Source organism: Cantharellus anzutake (assembly GCF_015039405.1).
Source record: "Cantharellus anzutake strain C23 chromosome Unknown EI90scaffold_23, whole genome shotgun sequence".
Lineage (NCBI taxonomy): Eukaryota > Fungi > Basidiomycota > Agaricomycetes > Cantharellales > Hydnaceae > Cantharellus > Cantharellus anzutake.
This window is the reverse complement of record NW_024066973.1, coordinates 322,002-336,459: the sequence shown is the minus strand read 5'-3', so window position 1 is coordinate 336,459 and position 14,458 is coordinate 322,002. Positions and strand designations below refer to the sequence as shown.

The following is a 14,458-nucleotide window of genomic DNA, read 5'->3' as shown; positions in this document are numbered from 1 at the left end:
CAGCCTCTACTCAAGTAAGTAGTGTATAGCGCCTGCGCTCGATGATTTGTCGCACTACCAAAATGCGTCACCACACGGCTACGAGAGGGTCAAAAACAGCTGAGCATTCTCATTTTAGCGATGAGAGGCCTGAATTGTCAGGGACCCGAAGCTACTGGCCCCAAGAATCATGAACGAGCAGCCCCATGACACGAGGGTGTCTCTTTATTTACAAATGTTTTCATGGACCATTGCGTGAGAAAGCGCCAGGTGGTGAATCGGCGACGAATAAAGCCTCAAGCCCCGATCGTTATCCCGGCTATGACCTTGCGCTTCGAAGGCATCAATATTTCTTTGTATTTTAAGCACCCATTTTTTGGAGAACAAGACACCCAAGAGCAGGCGATTCGTTGGGGTTCTGCGGATGAAAATCCTTGACCCCATCAGTGCCAGAGACTCCTCATCGATTACGCAATTCCTTTCGTGGTATCATGCTCGGAAGGACCCTTTACTGTAAGGAGAAGCGGGCACTGTCCACTGTGGCAAGAAGGGAAGCATAAAAACCCAGCAGCGGCCCAACGGTCGTCAACCGATCTCCGCTGATCTCGGCTCCTTCCGTGCAACTTGAAGTGACTAATTTGATTAGTCTCGTGAGAATATCAAACATCAAACAATTCAGTAATCGGTCGCCTGTGCCTGTTGGCATCTAGCTCTATATCCTCTATTGGCACACGATTCCTTAGCTAGTACGTATTGGGGCATTCCCTATGATCAGGCTCTCAGCCATGCATGCACAATATTGGTTTAGTAGCGGCTGGGATCCTACCCAGGATATTAGTTGATTGTTGGGCGTCCAGCCTCACTCTCGCCCTCTCTCGTTATTCTGGCTGTACATGACTCGAGCATTCGATGGGAATATGTTTGTGTAAGAATGCGAGAAAAGAGACCTACTTCTTTTGGAACAACTACGCTTTTGGCAGCTGGAATTCGGATGTTATCTAACCTGGGCCCGTTTAGTCAACGCTCTCGCGTCACCTGAGCTCGGGCTTCGTTGTGGCGTTCGCATACTAGTATCCGGCCCAGCAATCTGGCAGCAGGCGCTCCCGTACTAATGACTTTTTTCCTTCACGGCTTCGACTTGTCGCCCTATGCACCCTTTTTGGGGGTGCTGTCGAGTTCCTCGATGGTGCCATCTGTAGACGCGCTGAGACATCGCAGGGTCTGCAGTCGGGCTTGCCTTACACAAGCGTGCACTCAATTCATCAACATTCACGATTGCCTATGATTTTTCGATGAACAACATGGGAAAGCTAGTTGAGTTACAGAAAGGATTAAAGTTGGGTTTTTGGAGGGAGCGACGTCCCCTTCCTCATCAGTTCCTCTCTCTTGTGCCCATCGTCCATTGTTTGTTTCTAACCCGCTGCTTCATCCTTTGACTATCGACTTGTATTCGTGCACTCATTGCTTGCGACGTGGATGCCACAGTCATATGTGCAACGACTGCCATCACATGTTTTTGGTCTTGTCACACTTCACTTTGTTAGCGGGGCGTTGTTGTTTGTCGAGCGTTTTTTTCTCTGGCACAAGTCGCTGGCGCTTAGTCGTTGCTTGTCGACGAGGTTCTGTGAACATTGAGCTTCCGCCGAGCACGGAAAGCATGGCCCCTATAAAGCTGATCGCCCACCGATTGACATTAACCGCTTGGTGAGCCTTCTTATCAACTAGCCCACAACCCATCCGCCCTCGCGATGATATTGTCCATCCTTTTCTCGTGAATGCTATCGAACTCTTCGTCACATGTGCTCCTTGATGATTGGCATTCTTTCTCGCTCGCTGAACTGCGGGTGCAGGCCTATAGCTAGGTCTCAAAGTCTGCAATTACTTGTACATGCTGCAATGCACAATGCGTTGTCGACCTGGGAGACATCATTCAAGGTGACGTATGGACAGTGTGACGTCACCCGTCCTGGAAACGAAAGGGATATGTTGATGTTCGCTAGCTCTAACAGCCATCAAACCATTCATAATCAACGAACCGGATCCATCCCGATATCGACTTGCTTGGAGAAACAGATCTCTAACGTTATTTGTGATCCATGTCCCAAACCACCTCCTGCCAGTGCATGCCATTTCGTGACTATTCAAATTGTTGCCAGGGAATTTTTCCCGCATTGTAACTCTGAACTTAAGGTTGAGAGCATTGGCGGTCCCCCACCCCTTATGGTCGTATGCAGTACTGTTGCGTTACACGACTTTAGGCCCCTCTGGCGGACCCATTCCGTGGATTCATATCATTTCGCCCAATCTGATCCTGTTGGAACATCGGCAGAATCTCGCCATCGATGATGGTATGAGGGGGAAAAATCATTTCTCCTGGTAACCTGACCCCCAAGAGCTAGGGGGTTCAGTCGGGACTACAATCTGCTCTCTTTTATGACCCGATATTTGATAGCACCTGGAGCTACATATTTTCACCTCTGCTGATAATTAACATTAACATCCAACGTCGATCTTCCCGATCTGTCAAAGTGCCAGGATCATAGATGCCTATACCACGCAGTAACCTGGGCCCCTGCAATTATAGACATAAATTACAATAACGGGCCCCTTCGGGTTAGCTTAGCTTGGGAGATCTTCGGGTTGTGACGGGTAGGGTGTTGCGCGTGGAAGCCGCGCGATGCCGGAAAGACGTACGGATTACACGATACCGGTGCCCGTAGAGGTAGGCAGGAATTATTTTTCCGGAGATTCGGAAGATACATGTTCATGGGCTAAGGACAATTCTTCGGTATGTACACGGGGCGAAATTTTTCGACCCGGAACCGAAGACATGGCGCCGCGAGGCCCGGCCAAATCTCCTTCTGAGGCGGGAAGAACTTTGTGGTCGATGGTTCCTTTGAATAATGAGGTATCGAGGTGGTTCCTTATGTAAGGAATACGCTTGTGCATGGGCCCTTGGTGGCGAATCCTGAGATTCGCGCGAGTGCGATTGGCCGTCCATACCGAGGGGGGGGGGGCATTTATTATCGCATCTTCGATCCGTTCCTCAGATTTTGATTAGGCCGAAATCAACCCCTAGCTGCAGCTCGGGGCCATATCATTCAGGATATCAAAGACATTGCATGTGCATGCGGATAAATCAGTTAGAGGCGAATTTACATACGATCTGAACCTATTTTTTTTTTCTGCCGATGAGCGAGAAATTTTGTTGAGTCATTTGTGCTCTCTACCAGCTTTGCGATGAGTTGATTATTTTAATAGCTCGTCTTCATTCTAGACCAAAAATATACATTACGTGAGGACACAATAATTCCCTCCCACCATACACACGCAGTGATAATGTGTCCAAAAACAAAAGAAAAAACAAAAGGCAATGATTAGGCGGCGATATCAAAAATTGCCGATGAATTTGACTGGCGAGGCCAAACGAAGAAGTTGAACTGCAAAACCGCGCCACACACACACGCCGGGGCAAGAGCGCGTCTTTCTACCCCTTCCCCTCCTTTCTTCCCTTGTTTTTTGGTTTTACAAAGATCGGCTCAACTCAAGCAAGACGCTAACCAACGTCGAAATGCTCAACACATGCGCACCAGAACGATTGAAATCATCGTTCAAAACGTAGCACACCCAGAAAAGGATGTGTTTCAAGAAAACGTGCAAGAAGAGTCCATCGATGAGAGTGGAAGGTCCGACGGTTTTGGCGATGCCATGGGTAGCAAAGACGAGAGCGGCGGCGGTTCCGAAAGCGGGGAAGGTTTCGAGGATGGAATGGTGAGCTGACATGAGACGATGGGCGAATCCGCTGATTTCGTGTCTACCGAGACGGGGCACTGTGTGTAATGAATCGATGAAAGAATGAATTGTTGATTAATAAATGTCCGTTCTCAAATGAAAGGGCCGGAAGTTGAATAAAGAAGAAAAGGCGGGTAGAAGCTAACCGCCAATTCGATTCGGCGACAGTGTTCGTACATAGCATGCCCCCCCAATGCAGAGAAAGGGAAAAAAAAAGGAAGAACCATAAGTACTCAACTGTTATTTTGGTATCCCCTCGGATGCGTACTCTGTCCGTAGACACTTCCCACGGCGGTGAATACGTAAGCATTAAAAGTGGCGTACGCCACAAGTTTGATGATCGAAACGGCGTTTCGGGGTCCGAGCACTTTATCGAGCAAGAGAGTGAACCATCCGTTTGGCCGGGTGAGTAAGCGAGCGACCGGGATGAGGGAAACGTAGAAAGGGAAAAAGCCTAGAGTGCTGGTGAGGTGTGGTGCGATGGGAGGCGTCAGTCAAAATAGTTGGTATGTGTATATATATAAAGAAGAAAAGAAATGGGCGCGCGTCAAACGTGATTGTGGGAGGGCGATCTCTTCCCTTACGTCGGAAGGCGCTATATAATAATATCAAGGGGAGAGAGAACTTACAACTTGTGCAAATGCGGAGGCATGTCGAGCGTCCATCCTGTGAGGTCACCACTGAGGAAAGACTTGCGAAGTGGGGGATCAAAGGTAGGACGCTGTTGTTTGCGATCGTTGGCGTTAGACATTGTGTTGTAGTGGTTCAAGTCGCGAATAACAGGAAAAAGCACGTAAGGATAGCGAGGAGACCTCGAAAGTAGAAAAGGAGGGGGGGGGATGACCGAAAGACCAGAAGTTCACACCCACCTTATATAATAGCCATCCCTCCTACGTATGCCCGTTTTCCTCTGCAGTTGAAGGGACAACATTTGGGCTCTATTCAACGCGGATCACGGGGGAACTTGGTGAGGCTGTACACGTGACTTCGGATCATGAATTGAATGGAGGGGGGGGCACAAATTCAGTTTCTCAAACTGCAGCCCCTCCAATAACATGTTCTGGCTGCTGGAGGCCGGTGCGCGTGCCTTCCGAGGTGTTCGTGCGTTTTCCTCTTCATCGGCAAACCTGTGCCCAAAGCTCAAGACGCGTACGTACGGCTTCTTCTCCTCGTCATTTTTTTTTTCATTCATTTATTCATTCGTTCGGTTGGGGTTTAGACTCGGGAACTAAGAAAAGATGGACGGCGCTCCCTAACGGCATGTTCAAGCGGGTACAGATAGCATTTCCTTTGTCTTAGAGGGCTCCATTAACATAATGACTCGCGGTTTCACCAGGGGAAGACTATGAAAACACATCTGAACACAGGAATGTCTTCGTCGCGACTCAACCGATTAGGTCGGATCAACCGTTTTCTTACTTGCTTTCACTGCCCCCGTTCCAACTACAAATTATTATCCATCCATTTACGTAAACTACGTACCACTCGTTTCTCTTTTCCTATTTCTTACCGTTGACCGTGACTGTAACCGCTGATGCACCGCCCCCCCACTTCCTTTTGATCCATTAGGACAACCGGCATATGCCAACAAATCACAGGCGAGGACTTTGCGAAGATTGATGCCATATGGATAGACCCCTCCCCTTTTTTGTATATCTGGACTGTAACTGTTTGCACATGCTACTTTGGTTGTGTGCCAAATAACTCTCACCAATACTGTATGTTTCTTATCAGCAATATCCCCGTCATATTTGCGGCTACGAAAGGCCGAAGATCTCTCGGGGGTAGTCGTCAGCAGTTTAACACCGCTTTTTAGTTTTGCGAGGGTTACATACGAGGCTAAACAGTGCTTCTGCTGCGTCCTAGCTCATGGCTTCTCCCTGTTCCCTGTTGAGCTAAATTCCTTTGGCGCGGAGCTTGTATCGTGTTAAAGCTCTCGATACCATAAGCGGCCCGGCAACGGGATCTATCAAGATCTCTATCCTTATGCTGTTCGGATCAGGAGGCGGTTCCAGGGAACAGTTGACCTTGATCCAGAACAACAAATCCGGATCCGGGCTCCACGGCCATTCCTCGACCTCTAAATGCAAATTCGGTGCCTGTTGATCCCTCGCCGTTGCCCTGCCAGTACTAGTGCTTGTCACTCTCCCCACCGGCTCATCCAAGCAGTTTGCGCTTGTCCATCATAACCCATCTCGGCTTGTCACGCGTCATGGCTATAAGGGAATGATTCGAGAGGGCTCATTTGGCTTCTAGTATAGTTCCTCATCACCACCATTCCGGCCACCCCCCGGGTTGGGGGCTACTTGGCAAACGCTTTCTAGATGACCTTAAACGGGTAACCGCGGTGCTTCTTCATTTCGTAAAGCTATTATGAAGCACGAACGCTGTTGACGAGTAGAGTGACGTATGGGAACAAGTAGCACTCACTTTGAGGACCATCGACTTGTGAAACGGAACATCCGCCCATCGACGCGTTAAAGCCCTCTTTTTTCCCTGGTAAATCACAAAACTTAAACAACGGCATTCATATCAGGCCCAATGCTATATGTACAACGCCGCCGCTCATCCTTAATCCGCGTGAATGGATTCCTTCGGGGCTTTCTTTTGCCGTTTAGCCGGTGGATGATCTGCAATATGACCCGGGGTTTGTGGGGAGGCGAAATTATTTCACGAAACCGTTCATTTTCCCTCTACCTGTCGATCAGGTATTAATCCTATGTTGACGTGTATGCATGGTATGTGACAATATTTTCTCAGGTCCTCCTTTTGCTCGACATGATTCTATTCTCTGCGGGAAGCACTTGCTATGTGATCGTGGCCTGAGTTGACACCTTCCCCAACCACTTTCGGGACCCACCAAGCCTTATTGTGCAAGACATGCACGACGTCAACGCAAATCCCAGTTGAAAAGTGTGCGCCCGCCCTGGGGGGGAATATGTCAAGTTGACACTTAGCTTCCGAAGCTCACCCATTCTGCTACGAAGCTAGCTATATTTTCCCGTAAACGCTGTCCCTGTAAGCACTTTGAATCGTCCGTCTCCAAGGATAAATTACTTGTTTCCAAAATCGTATCGGCGGCTTCGCTTGAGTGTTTTTATCCGCTTCGGTTCACTTTGTGGCTGCGCACAACCGGTTCTCAAGCGCATGGAGAACACGTTACTAATAACATTTACCACTTTTGGTCTCGAATTTCCGTGCTTGCCCCCCCCCCACCTTTCGATTGACCTCCCTTCTGAAATTTTTGGTCGATTTCGCCCTAAAAGTACTTTGTGTGGTTGACCTGGTCTGAAACTCCTGATTTCGCTCGTTACGCCCGCCATGGGGTGGAGGTCGCCACAACCGGGAGCCGGGGGTTGCCCGATCCCTAACAAGCTGTCATTATTCAATCACACTCAACCAGATGATTACGCATTACTTTGAGGGATTCTAAGTACACAGAGAATTTGACTGTGTTGATGTACTATAATGAAATGTCTAACGAAGTTACTTATACTACGTAAGTACTGCGATAAAAGGGGAGCACATGCATCGAGTTAATGTTCTTCGTGCTTGTGGGAGAAGTACGGTGATCAGAGCCAAAGCATGAATAAGACGGAGCGGTGCTGGTTTAGAGTTGACCGGTGGCATAGTTTGTGTCCAGGTGCAACAAGGCATGATACGCGGCCTGATCTCGAGCGACGCCCTTCTTGCTTGCTTGACCCGTCCCTCTTAGAACATCGCCAACTGAGAAATAGTCTCATTATGTAGATCAAAGGATAAGGAGCATCACGCACTGTAAACATTCGAGTACCATACAATCTTTCCACCCATTTCTCGGAACGACTGGTCCTCCTGTGGAGACAATAGCATGGAGAACTCCATGATGTTGTATGTAATTTGGCTCACCCATCGAAGCTCGAAATTCAACTTTCGCTGTAGTTCGTCGAGCGTTATGGCATTATGGCCCAGTCGTTGGTATACCGGCGTGGGGAGAAATGCATAACGAGTGGTGGAGGGAAGCCTGGGAATGGAGGCTCCAACTTGGGGGACATCCTTCGCATCTCTTTCACTATGGAGCTCGTGATCCATGTCAACGAAGGCACCTGAACCCGTCGATTGCTCGGGCCTGACGAGCTGCTGCGCATCTGGAGCCCAAATCTTTGGGGTTGGGTCGCCTGACGCGAAGAATCCGCTACGGAGGACACGGCCCCCCTGGCGACCTACACACGTCACAGCATGAGCGAAGATAGGAATCTGCAGCTCAACACCATACCTCCGGTGGACGTCTCAGACATTTCGGCCCTAGTTTCTTCTGCTAAGCATGATCTGAGGGGAGTTAGTGATATTATCCAATTATCTGACAACTCACTCGAGAGTATCGCACACCCTATTCATGCTTATTCGGTGGTGTGGAGGATGCGCAAAGCACCCAGCAATAGAGCCTTCGAATTCCTCAAGACCTTCCCACTCATAGGGCCGCACGGAATATGCGACAGCAAAAGGGATCTGATTGTCAGTGAAGTTGGAGTAGGGGGGTTCGCCAATGAGAATCTGCGGGAAGGCGTTAATGTCTTTTCCTGGCAATAAGAATAGGATCAAAATTACTTGTACGCTGACACAACCAAAAGCCCAGACATCGCTTCCTCGATCCGGAGTGCGTCTGACAATATCGTGCAATTCTGGGGATTTAAAACGGGGACTGAGATGATGATCGGTGGGAAGTAATTTGTCCAAACGATCATACGAAAATCGGAAACCACGTAAACAGGGATTGCCTCCATCCCCTATTACGACGTTTTCCTAATCAGTAGAATGACAACGTTAAAGGGCTCGCCAATATCTGGTGTAGCTGGCGTACCGGTTTGATGTCTGCATGAACGACTCCTTCCGAATGGAGATAGCAAAGACCCAGCGCTATATGGTACACCTTTGCGACAGAGTCAGTCGCGTATTGCCCTATTTCTCACAAATAGATTGACACTTCACCATCTTGCGACGATTTGTAGCTGGGTGTTGGCGTAAATAACCCATGACATCGCGGTGAGCATTCCAAGTGGAAATCAAACTAAGACTGATTGATGTTTCAGTTTCTGAAGACAAAACCCATCCGTAGAGCCGCTCTATGTTGGAATGCGTTAACCGACGTCGTATACGTATTTCCCTCTTCAGAGTCTTTAAAGATCATTTCCGTCAGATTAAGGACGACTGACTCCGAAGAACAGAACATACGCGCATGAAGTCATCAAAGAGCGGAATCGGGAGATTGATATGCTGGATACATACCGGCCCCTGTTGAGATGGTAGTGACCTGTCAGCAGAGCTACAACTAGCCGCATTATATGCGTGTACAAACACCGTTGTAAGTCCCCGAGTACAGAAATGCAGGATAACCTTCGGGTACACGCAGTTGGTCGAGCTGTATTGTTTTCACGAGGTTCCGCTCATCTTCTTGCATTAATTCGCGTTCTACGCGGATGCGGAGAGAAGATTCCCTGGGCACTTGAGGCCCTGAGAAGAGCTGTGACGTCGCTGCATGGACTCGTAAATGGATAACCCCAAGTTCTTAAGCTAAAAAGCATTCGGAGGTCCGATGACTTACTGACAGGGTTGGACGTGCCTAATGTACGAGCATCGTGGGGCGCAATGACGCTCTTCGGAGCGCCCGTGGTGCCTCGGGGAGGCAGGAAGGATCCAACAAATGCAGCAGTTTGCAGGACCTCCCGAATAGAGGGGCGGTTCTTGGTCACTACAGAGCAGCAGTCGGACAGAGTGCGTTGCAGCGGGTCCTTGAGATCCCAATTCCAAGGGCCTTCTTTCGGGATCCGTGCAACTACTTGGATGTCATTCAGACCAGAGAATGGTTGTTTTCCGAATAATATCTGGCCAGGTTGGGTCATGAAATTCAGGACTGGATCAGCAAGAGAGATATCTAACTCACCGGAATACATGTGCATGCAAATGAATAAACATCACTTTCAGTGCTCTTTCTCTCCTCGTTACATATTACCTCTGGGGGCGTGAACCTGATCGTGAAAGCAACGGCTGAGGATGTTTGACCCGTGGTGAGTTCACTGCTAAAACGAGACAACCCAAAATCGCATAATATTGCTTTGTGATCATCGCCAACGAGAACATTTGCCTTTGAGATAGGAGTGAGCGAAATGGAAGCAACTAATAGAGGGAGCTTGGCTGACAGGCTTGAGATCTCCATGAATAACTGCTGGCATCAAATGATGTAGATAGTCAAGCCCTTTCGCGATGCCCCTTGCCTAATTAATCGCGGTATATTCATTGTGCTGCAAAAGCGAATGCGAGATCAAAGGGTCCGCACCAAACCAATCCTTTCTGCATGCGGGTTCTTCTCTAGATACTCGAGTACACTCCCATTTGGGCACCAAGGAGAAACCAGTACACCCTTTACATCGCATCCGTCCCCTTCGACGGCAAAGCCAAGAAACTTGAGGATATTAGGGTGATCCAATTCGCTCCAAACTCCCATCTCACGGGTAAGGTACTGGACGCCCATTATAAGGACCATTTCTTGTTTGCAGGAATATGGGAGACTCGCCTTGACAGTTTTCCTTGTCCTCTCCACAGCTTCGCGCATGTTGCTTACAGGTGGACGAAGCTCCTTGTAACAAACCTGGCACGAGGCACGAGAATGATAAATTGGCGGTTATTCTGGCAAAGAGAACGTGACAACCTTCATTGGTCCTTCACATTCAGGAGGCCTCCAAGTTGCAATACAGACAGTAGAGTAGCCGCCTGACCCAACAAGGTATCGGGGAGAGGGATCAAATTGCCCACTGAGATCTTTCACCTTGGCCGCTGCTCGCAAGCCCTCTATCAGGGCAGAAGATGATGCGTCCATTGTGAAGCTGTTCGCAGAAGGTAAGCTGATTACGGCGTATCAGCTTTCATTCAACCCAAACGGGTCCTAGAGCTCTCAATTCATTCATGACGAAAAGGGAAGGTGTTGCAAACAGAGCAAGTTTATGCCCACTATCCCCTCGCGCTGATGCCTTCCCTTTGAGCGCAGCGAGGTAGAGGTGGCGATGAATGGTTTTAAGTCGCGTAGAATTCAGACTTGTGTCAAAGATCTGAAGATGGGTGTCTACTGGAGTATACCTATGAGTCGCGCAGCACTCCAATGATGAATGTTAAGAATCAGACGAAGCAACAATAAGTACGTTCACCCTCGTTCACGATCTCAAAGTCTCTCGGCCTTCGCCGATTCAAGGTCACTAATACATTACCGCATTCGGTCTCAAATTTCCGTGCTTGCGCCCCCACGCCCACCTTTCGATTGACCGGTCAACCCAACACGACAACTCAAAAGTGGAGCAGCATTTGGGCAACGCCTTATCAGAGTGATTAAGGACACCCGAATCGGACTTATTTCTTTATTTTCTCACCTTATTTTTGTGTATTTATCTCGACCCCTGCCCTTGGCGCTCTCACGAGCAGCCTACAGTTTGCAGGTTAAATATCCAGAATAAACAACAACAACAACAACCTTTCGATTGACACCTCCCTTCTGAAAACATTTGCCAGGATGACGGTGGGGTTCGTGTGGCCTTGCTGCGCTTGCAACCGTCTTCTTGATCATGGATGTGAAGCTGGATATGTTTTACACCGTGCCTGAGCCTTGACCACCCTGCCTGGAGTCATATCATTTTTTCCCTCCTTGGTGCTCCACATTTTTATCCACACGCTGTATAGGATATTCCGGGTGCACACCGAGGTCATGACGTTATCCGAAAATCTGTTTCAATTGCATTATGGCTACAGTCGCGCTGTCACATCTGAACAAAAAAACTGTGATCGAAGGACAGGTGGTACGTGGTGCGCATGATGTTGGCTACAAGGTCGATTGGCCTATATCGTGGTCCCTCCCAGCCCAAAAATCGAGCAGGGAAAGATGTTCAGACGTGATACCTCGGGTACATCAAACTTGAACCCCAAAGGCAATGCAAGCTTTCCTACTGGCATCGTTTTCCGTCGCGGAAAGGAAGTCCAACATGTCCCTGATTATCTACTGCAAGACCATCAGAGTACATATCGCGCCTAAGAGGGGACATTTTACCATGTGTACGTCCACCATGGAGGCGAAACCAGGCCAAAGGGGCAACTAAATTTCCATTGGATAGAAAGACGATTTTGCTTAGTAAAATTGTTGATGGCGTTTGTGAAACCTTGAAAGTCAATACCTTCATGTGTCTGATAAGAACGTGTGACGACACCGCATCACTGTATACACATTGCTAAGTACTGACCTCCAACGGGAGTTCTCCCATTTCCAGTAGCCGTTTGTGACTAGGGGGCACTCTGGCTGATGGCTCGATCCAGGTGGTCCGGGTCCGGGAGGGGTGTCAAAGCCTCTGCCGCCGTTCGCATACGCTGCACCCTTTGTGCTACCTCGTGTAGGGAACGAAGGATAGTAGGATGGAATGGGCGGCGTCTACCTGAGTGATGTGTAGGAAACCGGATAGAATCACGCTCGTTCGACGGGGTGTTTCGTTCAACTAGATCGATAATGGTTGAAGATACGTGGCTGGCAGCCGCGTCCATAAGACTGATTGGCGATAAGCCGAAACCAGACGCATGTTGTTGCGCAGCAGATACGAAATTCCTGAGCGCTGCATGGACACGTTCCCGGAGGTACCAACTCGGAATGGTCTCGCTACTAATATCACGGGGAGATGACAGCTCAAATGCTCTCACGTCGTCGGTGATGGCATCCACTGCAACCTCAACAGCCTTCATCGACGTAAGGACATCACTAGGATTGCCAGATCTAATGGCCACATTAGACCCTAGATGGAAAAACCAAAGTGGATCAACCGTTTACCTGGCGACGCTCAGCAGCGTATCGATTGCGCCTTGGAATGCTGTGACATGAATGGCAGCAATGACACCGTTTTCAGGGATTGGGATCCTTCTTGCGTCAACATTGGGCACTTGAAGCGTTGAGAAGAGCTGCGGCATTACTACATGGATTCGTAAGTGAATAGCCTCCAGTTCTTACATAAACTAAAAAAAAAGCATTCAGAGGCCCGATGACTCACCGACGTTGGACATGTTTAGTTCGTGGGCAACTTCGGGAGGCAGGGAGGATCCAACAAATGCAGCAGTTTGCAGGACCTTCCGAATAGAGGGGCGATTCTCGGTTACCACGGAACAGCAGTCGGACAAAGTGCATTGCAGCGGGTCCTTGAGATCCCAGTTCCAAGGGACTTCTTTCGGGATCCGCGCAACTATTTGGATGTCATTCAGACCAGAGAATGGTTGTTTTCCGAATAATATCTGGCCAGGTTGGGTCATGAAATTCAGGACCGGATCAGCAAGAGAGATATCTAACTCACCGGAATACATGTGCATGCAAATGAATAGACATCGCTTTCTGTGCTCTTCCTCTCTTCATCTAATATTACCTCCGGGGGCGTGAACCTGATCGTGAAAGCAGCAGCTGAGGATGTTTGACCCGTAGTGAGTTCACTGCTAAAGCGGGACAGCCCGAAATCGCATAATATTGCATTGTGATCATCGCTAACGAGAACATTTGCCTTTCAGATAGGAGTGAGCGAAATGGAAGCAACCAATAGAGAGTTTGGCTGACAGGCTTGAGATCTCCGTGAATAACTGCTGGCGTCAAATGGTGCAAATAGTCAAGTCCTTTCGCGATACCCCTTGCCTAATAAATTCATTGTGCTACGAAAGCGAATGTGAAATTAAAGAGTCCGCACCAAATCAATCCTTTCTGCATGTGGGTTCTTCTCTAGATACTCGAGTACACTCCCATTTGGACACCAAGGAGAAACCAGTATACCCTTTACATCGCATCCATCCCCTTCGACGGCAAATCCAAGGAACTTGAGGATATGAGGGTGATCCAATCTGCTCCAAACTCCCATCTCACGGGTAAGGTACTGGATGCCCATTATATTTCTTGTTTGCAGGAATATGGGAGACTCACCTTGACCGTTTTCCTTGTCCTCTCCACAGCTTCACGCATGTTACTCACAGGTGGACGAAGCTCCTTGTAGCAAACCTGGCACGAGGCACAAGAATGATAAATTGGCGGTTATTCCAAAGGAAGGGTGACAACCTTCACTGGTTCTTCACATTCAGGAGACCTCCAAGTTGCAATATAGACAGTGGAGTAGCCGCCTGACCCAACAAGAGATCGGGGAGAGGGATCGAATTGCCCACTGAGATCTTTCACCTTGGCCTCGACAGCTGCCCGCAAGCCTTCTATCAGTGCAGAAGATGATGCGTCCATCGTGAAGCCGTTAATAGGCTCTTCACTGAGAAATGACTGTTAACAATCTGACCAACACGAGGAGGTAAGCTGATTGTATCAGCTTTCACTCGACCCAAACGGGTCCTAGAGCTCTCAATTCATTCATGACAAAAAGGGAAGTTGATGCCCACTATCCCCTTGCTTCCCTTTGAGCGCAGCGAGGTAGAGACACCAAAAGGTGGCGATGAATGGTTCTAAGTCACATAGAATTCAGACTCATGTCAAAGATCTGAAGATGAGTTTCTGCTGCAGTATGCCTATATAGTCGTTTTCGCGCGCGCGACACTGTAGACATGTGACTAAGTAGCTTTTGTTTCAATATAAAGTCACGTTCTGCTATCGACGTAAAAGTCACATGCTACGGGGATAAACAAGTCCAACCACCTGAATTTCTAACAACTT

General features: G+C 48.7%; 7 protein-coding genes across 7 annotated transcripts; 1 reads left to right on the top strand and 6 right to left on the bottom strand.

The window, feature by feature from the left end:
* Positions 1 to 1,273: 1,273 nt before the first annotated feature.
* EI90DRAFT_3289475 (uncharacterized protein) lies at positions 1,274 to 2,437 on the bottom strand. Its single transcript, XM_039067175.1, has 3 exons — positions 2,016 to 2,437; positions 1,862 to 1,945; positions 1,274 to 1,817 (listed from the first exon to the last, which is right to left on the bottom strand). The coding sequence occupies exons 1-3, from the start codon at positions 2,149 to 2,151 to the stop codon at positions 1,486 to 1,488; spliced, it is 552 nt and encodes a 183-aa protein (XP_038916088.1). The 5' UTR covers positions 2,152 to 2,437; the 3' UTR covers positions 1,274 to 1,485.
* Positions 2,438 to 3,391: 954 nt separating this feature from the next.
* EI90DRAFT_1017194 (uncharacterized protein) lies at positions 3,392 to 3,883 on the bottom strand. Its single transcript, XM_039051382.1, has one exon. The coding sequence runs from the start codon at positions 3,760 to 3,762 to the stop codon at positions 3,505 to 3,507; it is 258 nt and encodes an 85-aa protein (XP_038916087.1). The 5' UTR covers positions 3,763 to 3,883; the 3' UTR covers positions 3,392 to 3,504.
* Positions 3,884 to 4,835: 952 nt separating this feature from the next.
* Positions 4,836 to 5,448, top strand: EI90DRAFT_3057805 (uncharacterized protein). The gene is made up of 3 exons (XM_039060316.1): positions 4,836 to 4,925; positions 4,991 to 5,043; positions 5,108 to 5,448. Exons 2-3 carry the CDS (start codon positions 5,032 to 5,034, stop codon positions 5,285 to 5,287), a joined length of 192 nt encoding a protein of 63 aa, XP_038916086.1. The 5' UTR covers positions 4,836 to 4,925; positions 4,991 to 5,031; the 3' UTR covers positions 5,288 to 5,448.
* Positions 5,449 to 7,263: 1,815 nt separating this feature from the next.
* EI90DRAFT_1017367 (uncharacterized protein) lies at positions 7,264 to 8,302 on the bottom strand. The gene is made up of 5 exons (XM_039051383.1): positions 8,123 to 8,302; positions 8,027 to 8,068; positions 7,660 to 7,973; positions 7,548 to 7,605; positions 7,264 to 7,497 (listed from the first exon to the last, which is right to left on the bottom strand). Exons 2-5 carry the CDS (start codon positions 8,046 to 8,048, stop codon positions 7,382 to 7,384), a joined length of 510 nt encoding a protein of 169 aa, XP_038916085.1. The 5' UTR covers positions 8,049 to 8,068; positions 8,123 to 8,302; the 3' UTR covers positions 7,264 to 7,381.
* EI90DRAFT_1017501 (uncharacterized protein) lies at positions 8,303 to 9,094 on the bottom strand. The gene is made up of 4 exons (XM_039051385.1): positions 8,983 to 9,094; positions 8,740 to 8,925; positions 8,359 to 8,680; positions 8,303 to 8,304 (listed from the first exon to the last, which is right to left on the bottom strand). Exons 1-3 carry the CDS (start codon positions 8,986 to 8,988, stop codon positions 8,558 to 8,560), a joined length of 315 nt encoding a protein of 104 aa, XP_038916084.1. The 5' UTR covers positions 8,989 to 9,094; the 3' UTR covers positions 8,303 to 8,304; positions 8,359 to 8,557.
* A 1-nt stretch (position 9,095) lies between these two features.
* Positions 9,096 to 10,767, bottom strand: EI90DRAFT_1017500 (kinase-like domain-containing protein). Its single transcript, XM_039051384.1, has 7 exons — positions 10,457 to 10,767; positions 10,322 to 10,396; positions 10,085 to 10,267; positions 9,948 to 10,022; positions 9,692 to 9,892; positions 9,357 to 9,632; positions 9,096 to 9,282 (listed from the first exon to the last, which is right to left on the bottom strand). Exons 1-7 carry the CDS (start codon positions 10,622 to 10,624, stop codon positions 9,220 to 9,222), a joined length of 1,041 nt encoding a protein of 346 aa, XP_038916083.1. The 5' UTR covers positions 10,625 to 10,767; the 3' UTR covers positions 9,096 to 9,219.
* Positions 10,768 to 12,069: 1,302 nt separating this feature from the next.
* EI90DRAFT_3123526 (kinase-like domain-containing protein) lies at positions 12,070 to 14,035 on the bottom strand (the record flags this gene model as incomplete). The annotated part of the gene is made up of 8 exons (XM_039063625.1): positions 12,070 to 12,550; positions 12,605 to 12,743; positions 12,822 to 13,059; positions 13,119 to 13,319; positions 13,373 to 13,447; positions 13,500 to 13,682; positions 13,730 to 13,804; positions 13,862 to 14,035. 8 exons carry the CDS (start codon positions 14,033 to 14,035, stop codon positions 12,070 to 12,072), a joined length of 1,566 nt encoding a protein of 521 aa, XP_038916082.1.
* Positions 14,036 to 14,458: the final 423 nt, after the last annotated feature.

Bases quoted from the DNA above. Each gene is read 5' to 3' on its own strand.
- EI90DRAFT_1017367 (XM_039051383.1), bottom strand. From the start codon at position 8,048: ATGTCTGAGACGTCCACCGGAG. The intron at 7,974-8,026 runs GTATGGTGTTGA...TGACGTGTGTAG, and splicing joins GTCTGAGACGTCCACCGGAG to GTCGCCAGGGGGGCCGTGTC. The intron at 7,606-7,659 runs GTGAGCCAAATT...TTGTCTCCACAG, and splicing joins TGAATTTCGAGCTTCGATGG to GAGGACCAGTCGTTCCGAGA.
- EI90DRAFT_1017194 (XM_039051382.1), bottom strand. From the start codon at position 3,762: ATGTCAGCTCACCATTCCATCCTCGAAACCTTCCCCGCTTTCGGAACC.
- EI90DRAFT_3289475 (XM_039067175.1), bottom strand. From the start codon at position 2,151: ATGCGGGAAAAATTCCCTGGCAACAATTTGAATAGTCACGAAATGGCA. The intron at 1,946-2,015 runs GTTCGTTGATTA...TTTCGTTTCCAG, and splicing joins TCGATATCGGGATGGATCCG to GACGGGTGACGTCACACTGT. The intron at 1,818-1,861 runs GTAATTGCAGAC...CTGCACCCGCAG, and splicing joins GTGCATTGCAGCATGTACAA to TTCAGCGAGCGAGAAAGAAT.
- EI90DRAFT_1017501 (XM_039051385.1), bottom strand. The intron at 8,681-8,739 runs GTGAAGTGTCAA...TCTGTCGCAAAG, and splicing joins CTACAAATCGTCGCAAGATG to GTGTACCATATAGCGCTGGG.
- EI90DRAFT_1017500 (XM_039051384.1), bottom strand. From the start codon at position 10,624: ATGGACGCATCATCTTCTGCCCTGATAGAGGGCTTGCGAGCAGCGGCC. The intron at 10,268-10,321 runs GCGAGTCTCCCA...ATGGGCGTCCAG, and splicing joins GGACAAGGAAAACTGTCAAG to TACCTTACCCGTGAGATGGG. The intron at 9,283-9,356 runs GTCAGTAAGTCA...GAGTCCATGCAG, and splicing joins CATTAGGCACGTCCAACCCT to CGACGTCACAGCTCTTCTCA.